The 8,546-nt window shown below is 39.5% G+C and overlaps 1 protein-coding gene across 1 annotated transcript; it reads right to left on the bottom strand.

The window, feature by feature from the left end:
• Positions 1-1,195: 1,195 nt before the first annotated feature.
• On the bottom strand, positions 1,196-4,048 carry gemin7 (gem (nuclear organelle) associated protein 7). The gene is made up of 2 exons (XM_003450802.3): positions 3,923-4,048; positions 1,196-2,425 (listed from the first exon to the last, which is right to left on the bottom strand). Exon 2 carries the CDS (start codon positions 2,402-2,404, stop codon positions 2,018-2,020), a length of 387 nt encoding a protein of 128 aa, XP_003450850.1. The 5' UTR covers positions 2,405-2,425; positions 3,923-4,048; the 3' UTR covers positions 1,196-2,017.
• Between the last annotated feature and the right edge of the window lie 4,498 nt (positions 4,049-8,546).

Here is an 8,546-nt window from a genome sequence, read left to right as displayed (position 1 = left end):
GGACAACCCCACATTTATATATATAGCTTCCAGATAGCCAACCATTTAAGAGGAATGCTTTGTTATTGTTTTGAGAGGAATGTTTAAGTCACTTAACACTGACCTATGAATCACCCAAACATAAAAAGCACCTAACTCAAGTAATGCACCAGTGTTGTGTCTACAGATAACGACAACTTGGCAAAGAATCCATTTTAAATTGAACAGTTAAGACAGTTAATAGCAGCCTGTCGTTGAAAAAAACAAAAAAACAAAAACCCGCCCCTAAAAAAAAAAAAAAAAAAAAAAAAAAAAAAAAAAAAAAAAATCCCCACAATTTGCTTGCTCCTTTTCTACTACTACTACTACTACTACATTATTAAGCTAAATACCAAAGATAATAAAATCTGACAGGCATAAAATAGAATTTTTGTACCAGCAATGTCATTCCACCACAAGAGGTATCAGCTGAACACCTGGCATATCTTGACACTGTGTGCAGTGCAAGCTTAAAAAAAAAAAAAAAAAAAAAGGAGGAGGAAACTGAACAAGTGGAAGACAAGTATCAGACCTAAATTACAAACTACAGCCAACGAAGCCAAGGACATAACATCCAAATGTTGTGTCCTTAAGAATAAGGGGGGAAACAAACAAACAAACAACCAACCAACCAACCAACCAAAAAAAGAAGTTCACTGGAGTCTCATTAGAAATGGTCTCAGTGGAAGGGTGGCTGTCAAAAAGCCATTCTTAAGGGAAACAGGCTGAGCAATGCCAAAATAGACAAGAACTGGACTGAAAAGCAGTGGCAACAGGTCCTATGGAGTGATCCACATTTGAATTTTTTTAGTTAGATGAGGTCAGGGAATGAACACTGAAAGGTACTATCAGAAGCGTGGAATACCACCAAGATTCCAAATATCTGATTGGAAAATGCTTTACTTTTCAGCATCCCAAACATACTGCTAATGCAGTAGAAGCATAGCTGGATAGAAAAAGACAATGAAAGACATCATGGATTAGCCTCCAAACATTACCGAAGCAGTGTAGGATTATCTTAAGAGAGAACGAAACACAAGGAAGCCAACATCCAAAGCTTCTTGAATGTCCTTCAAGAAGCCCAGAGAATTATTCCTGAAGACTACTTCAAGAAATTACAAAAAAGCTGCCTAAGAGTTCAGGCTGTGCTGAAGAATAAAGATTGCCGTACAAAATATTGACCTTGAAGCTTGTACTGTAAATGTACAAACAGTTTTTGCTTTATTTAAACTGTATGTTTTTGCACGTTTCAATAAATCACACATGCTTCCCATTTCTGTAGAAAATATAAAGAAATGGAGGTACTTCAAGACTTTTGCACAATGCCAAAAGGAAGAGTTTAATGAGCCCACTTTAGGAAAAGAGCTCGATCCAAGGGTGGATTTTGAAATTGAGCACTTCTTTAAACATGAATATTTACCAGTTATTTCTTTAGACATTTTATTTCGCAAAAAATAACATTTTGCCACACAGTCCTGATCACTTTCACAGAGAATACAAAAGGGTTTCTTTTAAGTGCAATATTTTATATACCTCATTCAGTTAAATTCAATGAGGCAATTTCACAACTCCAGCACCAGTACAGCAGTAATATGTTTGTACATATCTAACTCTGATGTTTAACTGAGACAGGAAACCTGTTCATAAACATGATACTGAGGCTAAATGTCAGGTGACATCTGGCAGGATTCACTGACCTCAAAAAGCTGCATTATCTTTGAAGTGTTGCACTTCTTTAACTTTGCAGACTGTTACAGTCTCTACCTCAGGCATTTGTTGAGACTTGTTATGAAACCACTAGTGGCACTTCTGATATTTAACTCAAGAGTATCATTGAGCTCTGGTGCAACCACTAAACTCTGCCATCAGGTTTGGATGGCTACCTCTTGACACAAAGGCACGCGACTCCCTCTTGTGTTAAAACAGTGGGACTGCTTGTTGAATGCAGTTAAACCACTAGCATATAATCCAGTCCACCGCACACACAACAGCAACATGTTTATACATCAAAGGTGAATGATATCACATCCTGACATCTGATTAGAGCCTCTTTCTGGACCCCAATGGGAGTGTGCAGGTCAGACACCTGAAAGTTCAGCACGTCAATGTCTGATGCCCCAAATGTGGCCTCCACCTTCACATTCTCGTACATCTGGAACTGAACCTTCTTGTTGGTCATGGAGAGCAAGCACCGGAGGAAGCCCTCTCTCAGCACAGATCGAGCATGCTGCTCTTTCTGCAGCTGCTCGCTGTCGGTATCTGAAGCTGCTGAGGAGGAAATTGAGGTTCGGCAGAGAGCGATGAAGCGGGGCGAGTTGGGGTCAAATCCACGGCTGTTGGGGTCAGGTCCTTTGGGCAGGCGGAGTACGGGCACTGGAGTCGCCATGCTGACTGCTTTTGCCAAAGCCTTCAAGAGGAAAATAGAAGTCAGGAGCAGGAAAATAAATGTGCTCAAGAAAAACTTTTCCAAGCGCAATCATACAAAAAAAGATTAAACTGCAAACTAAAAATAAACAGAGCTGCGTGCAGTTCAAAATTAGCTACAATATTATGAAAAAGTCGTTCATTGTCACTTGTTAATTGTCAGTTAACTTTTCTTATTATATGTAAGACTTGGCAAACTAAGTATTTAAAATGAAGTCAGGGGGATCATCATGGAAAAGTAATTTATTTATTTATTAGTTACATTAAGTAACAGGTATAAAAGCAGTTATGTAGCGCTATAGTTACAGCTCCTGCTACAAAATGTATGTAAACCATATGTGTTTGTTTTAAGTTAAGATGTCATTTTTGATACCATAGAAATTAACAATTCTAATTATAAGTCGTTATTCTTTTTTCCCTTTTTATCCCCCCCCCCAAAAATAAATCCAATATAGTGAATAAACCCATTTCAGGAAATATGGAAAATGTGAGATAATTGAGATAATGGGTTTTAATTTAACAGAGTTACATGATTTTAAAATGCCAAAAGGTCAGAATGGACCCCTTGGCACATGTTAAATGTGAATGAGTGATGGGATCCACGCCTGCAGTGAAAGTCTCTCAACAGGGACCTCATGGTTATGTCAACATCGCCATAAAACACCAAAAAATGTACAAAATAAAAAATCATGAGTAGCTGATGTTTAGCTTTTGTATCCTGTCAATTTCTCATATCCATGTTCAGATTTTTGAGAACTGGTCTTCAGTCACAGATGTGACATAGGCAGAATTAAAAGCAGCATGTCAAGGATAAGGGCGATATAACGGAGACATAAGAGAAACAAGCAAAACAATAACAACAACAACACTGGCCTTAGTGTCGTGCATTCTTAGCTTTACTGAAATTAACAAACCTTTCATAGCTCGCAAAGAGTTGCTGATTAACAAATGATTTGATCCCATTCTCTGCTGCCTATCACTGTAAAGTATATTTTGATTTTATGTTTGTCTTTTTGTACGTGCGTTTGTAAGATTAAAGCAAATATACTATGCGCCATTCGGGGTTTTGATAACAAGTTATCCACATTTTCATTAAGTATTATTTTATCTTTTTCTCTCCCGCCCCCCTCGATCTTTCTTTCTTAAATACATTAACTTTTCATTGTAAAAATGCACTTCAAATTTACGCTATTAATAAACACGAAAAAAAAAACGATTTATACCTTCGTTTCATCCAGAGCATAGGTTACAGTGAGCTATAACGTTTCATGTACGCTGCCCTACATAATGCAAATTTACCAGAAAAATGTAAAATTTGCCAGTTTTTGATCAATAGAACTTCATTAACAGTTAGCCACTTGGTTTACAATCCCATTTAATTTAGACACAACATAACCGCACAAAACGACTAGAAAGCATAGTGAAACAATCGAATTAAAAATGCACAAATGCTCTAATAAACGCTCTTTCCTTTACTTACTGTGTGCTTCCTCGTGTTAGCACCGTGAGCAACAGCCAACTAGGCCCAGGCCTTGTTGTTCGGTTTCTTCCTCGATGGATTCATTTGCGCATATAAATCAGCTTAAATGTGCATTACCGCCCCCTACTGGACGTGAGGGCAAAGAGCCAAATTTAAAGTGAATTTTAAAATATTTTATTCTTTACATCAATAATAATAATAATAATAAACGTGGACATGTAGAGATAGAAGCAACTGTTAATACCATTAAAAATAATGTTTTTGAATGCAATTACTTCTTAAAGACACAGTAAAGTAACTTGTTAAAAGTGTGTCAAAGGTAAGTCAAATAACCATTCATTAAATCCAACATAAGCAGAAGAGCATTTCTGAAGTCAAAGTCATGCTACAAACTAGTTTACTGAAAATGACCTCCTCTGTTGTCATTTAAGCTGATTGTAGCATTTTTCTTCAGGACCTGTATTCGCAAACATTTGAAAAATCCCCTCACAGAGCATAAGTAAATTTTGTAGCCACTGATGTAAACAATATATATAACTTTTCACTAGTCCGTAGTTATGTTGCAACATGAAGTTTGAAAGCACATACTTTTGAAAGACGAAGTAAGATGAATTACCAGTTGAACTTTTCACAACGCCTGGGCTTATTTTGCCCCACAGCCACTGTGTAGTAAACAGTGTAGCAAAACAGAGCTCAAATGAACCAGACTGATAGACATAAGGTGTCACGGTCCTGGGTAGGTGACCCAGTCTTTTGGTTTTCATATTATTATTGACCTTTGTTTTTATCTGGAGTTTGACTGCTAGTGTGACGGTTTCTGTTTTGTATTTCTAGTTCAGAGGTTTTGGTCCCTGTACTCTGTGTCCCCTGTGTAGTTTCAAGTCCGTGCCCTTAAGACGGTTGTATTTCCTGTTTTACTTTGAAGGTCCGTGTCTCAGGTCATGTATTCTGTTTTGCTTCCCCAATGTCTTGTCTAATTAGGCTCAGCTGTGTCTCCCTCCTGTGTGCCATTTCCTTGTTACCTTTGCTGTGTCTCAATTCAAGGGCTACATCCTTCGGAGACCCGGCCTTCGCAGTCTACTTGGGCCTGGTCCTCCGAAGACCGAGAAGGCTGGAAGTGCGAGGCTGTGAAATAGGACGGTCTAGCCTTCAGATTTGTGTCACCAGCTGTGTTTAATAAACTCATCCATCTGCTCCTTGTTATCTTAAATATAACAGGACATTGGAGTAAATTCTCTACCATCTCACACTTCTGTTTAATCAGTTTTCTATTTGTTTATTCAACTGTGTGAAAACCGATTTACTCAGGAACAAATAAAACACAGGAAAAAGCCAAACAATAACATTGTTAAGTTATCTAAGTGGCTGATATATCATGTTTAACCTGAGTAGCAAAAGACCGGGAGTCCAGCTCGAGTGAGTCCTGACCACCCGGTCAGCTATTGAGTCTCCGAAAACATCAGAGCGCTTTTGCAAATATGTGATGTCTTGATAAACCGAGCAGATATTTGAAGTTGACACAGCTACATTCTCGTCTGAAAATATGTTAAAAGTTTACTTTGTGACCCAGAAAGAGTAATAAGATTAATATTAAAACTAAGCGGCTGCCGCCATTGTTGGAAACTGGAATTGGCTGGGCCGCGCTATGAATCCTGGGATAGGTTGGGCCACGAAGGATACATCTGACCCATCCTTCAAATTCAGGGAAATGAAAGACGCATTTGTCGGCCGCATTTGGAGCAGCCTTCGAATTGGGACAGCCCTCGTCGCGTCACTGTGACGTAGTCGGCCTTCGAATGCGGCCTCTGAAGGATCCAGCCCTTGAATTGAGACACAGCCCTTGTGTGTATATTTAGTGTGTGGTTACCTCTGTTCTTCATCGGAGCATCTGCGTATCATGCATGTTGGTCATCCTGCTCATCTTCCCCAGTGTCTCTCCAGCTATGTTGCCATGTTTCAGGTTGTTTAGCTTTATAGTTTCATGTTTAGCTGTCTCCAGTTTAGGTTTTTGCTAGTGGTTTTGTGGTAATTCTTAACGCTGCAATAAAGGCTCAGTTTGAAACACTCTGTCCTGCACCATTGTCTGTGCCTGGGTCCACGCCTCTTATGACCACCATGACATAAGGGAAGATATTTTGTGATTTTTATTTCATTTTCATTCATTCTTTTTTTTATCTTTGACATTATTTAGCTCTATAATTGTCAAGAGAAATTGAATTAAAATTGGATTTTTTTTTCTTATTTCTAAGTGTACTGCATTTTTCACTCTATGGAACTGGAAAATAAAACAGGATTTTGCTTTTAGTAAATGACGTTTGAGTTTTTTTGGGTGTAGTGAAAACATGTTTTACTTAGTGTTGGTTTGAAGATACAGGTGTTTGTTAGTGCTTTTGTGGTTCAGTTTAAAAGGTGATTGGTTAACTCAGTTTTATTTATACAGCACCAAATCAAAACAACAGTTGCCTGAAGGCACTTTATATTGTAAGGTAAACCCTACAATAACACATAAAGAGAAAAACCCAACTTGGATAACCTCCTATGAGCAAGCACTTTGGCAACAATGGGAAGGAAAAACTCCCTTTTAATAGGAAGAAACCTCCAGCAGAACCAGGCTCAGGAAAGGGCGACCATCTGCTGCGACCAGTTGGGGTGAGAGGAGGAAGACAGGACAAAAGACATGCTGTGGAACAGATACAAGGATTAATAACAAGAAAAAACAGTTAGTTAGAAATACCAACTGTTGCTTCACTCTGTGCAGGTTATTAATGTAGAAAGACAAGTTTTAAGTGATATAAATTTGCTCTGATAGTATTTGCACATCAGAACCAGTTTGTGTTACTTGTTAATTTTCACCTTTTAGTACTTTGCTGGCCTCATTCTCCATCTAATATGACTGTCAATGAACCAAATGTATATTGTACTTTATCTCAAGCAGCCACGTCAATAATAAAATATTAAATTGTAGTAAAATATCTAAAAATGTATCTAACTTTGACTGAGAAAATGAAGAAGCTTTTTTCCAAGAGAAGATTTATTCCTCTAAGGCAGGGGTGGGCAACTCCAGGCCTCAAGTTCCGGTGTCCCGTGGGTTTTAGATGTGTTCTTGATCCAATCTTGATCCATCCTGATTTAAATGGCTAAATTACTTCCTCAACATGTCTTGAAGTTCTCTAGAGGCCTGGTCATAAACTAATCATTTGATTCAGGTGTGTTGACCCTGGGTGATATCTAAAACCTGCACTGGCCCTTGAAGCCTGGAGTTGCCCACCCCAGCTCTAAGGTCATTATAAGGTCTTTGAATTTGTTTGTTCACAAGATGGAGCCAAAGTGCTTCAAATTTGCAAAGTCATCATTCAGTGAAAAGACATAGTGGAAAGCTGTGGGTTGGCAACCAGAGGAGTGAATCCAAAGGTGTAACATTAAGTAAATAATTTCCCAGACCCAAGCATTTGTAGCCTAAGCTCATTTGCAAATCCTGATGCTTTGTCCTTTGCAAAACCTGGTTCATGTTGCTATTAATTTAAGTGACAGGTGAAGGCCCAGTGTTTGCCAGTGCATCCCAGACAGTTTCTGCCTCTCTTAGTGGTGCATCCAGCCATGTTGGAACCCTCCTCTGAGGTCACAGCAGCAGCAACAGTGCCAGGCTGAAGAAAGTGAATGTATAGAAGGCAGCAAGCCCAGACAAGTCCAGGACACATACTCAGGGAGTTTGCTGACCCACTGGCACATGTCCTTATGGACAACTTTACCACCTTTCTGAAGCAGACTGTTGTTTCATCATGTTTCAAGTCTGCCACCCTATCATTACAGTGCCCCCAAAAAATCCACCATCACATGTTTTAATGACTGTTGCACTGACTCCCCTAAAGATGAATTGCTTTGAGAGGCTGCTAAGAACTACATTATCTCTATAGCTCCCATGTACGACTGCTACGGAGGCACAATGGAGTATGCTGACCAGCTGTATCTCCACCTGGTATGGCAGTTGCACGGTCTAAGACAGGGGTGGCCAACTCCAGGCCTCGAGAGCCAGTGTCCTGCAGGTCTTAGATGTATCCTTGATCCATCACAGCTGATTTAAATGGCTAAATTACCTCCTCAACATTTCTTGAAGTTCTCCAGAGGCCTGGTAATGAACAAATCAGGTGTGTTGATCCAAGGTGATATTTAAACCTGCAGGACACCGGCTCTTGAGGCCTGGAGTTTGCCACCCCTGGTCTAAGACAAGAAACAACTGTAGTGGTAAGGACTGCAGTGAACATCATCAGGACTTCTCCATCCATCTAGGATGTCGTGCACAAACAACATCTCAGCAAAGCATTGTTTCCATCATCTGTGACTCCGCCCACTGACACCACGCACTGTTCTCCCCCTAGAAATAGATTCTGTGGCATGAATTCTGTTTTAACTTTGTTGTCTTGGTTCCAAAAGTTTATTTTAGTGCAATAAAACTGCATTTCCTGAACAACTCCATCTCTGCATAAAGGTAAGACACCAGACAAACAGAATTCACCCACTCAGCCAAGTGCTTCCCACTCGACCTCTCTCTATTTCCTAAGATCCTGTACATATGTCTGTGAAGGTTCTCAGTCATCCAGGTCATCGTAGTCTAAGGAGCTTGGAA

The sequence above is a fragment of the Oreochromis niloticus genome, linkage group LG14, assembly GCF_001858045.2.
Source record: "Oreochromis niloticus isolate F11D_XX linkage group LG14, O_niloticus_UMD_NMBU, whole genome shotgun sequence".
Classification (NCBI taxonomy): domain Eukaryota; kingdom Metazoa; phylum Chordata; class Actinopteri; order Cichliformes; family Cichlidae; genus Oreochromis; species Oreochromis niloticus.
The sequence above is the reverse complement of the archived record's forward strand: the minus strand, read 5'-3'. Positions and strand labels throughout refer to the sequence as shown.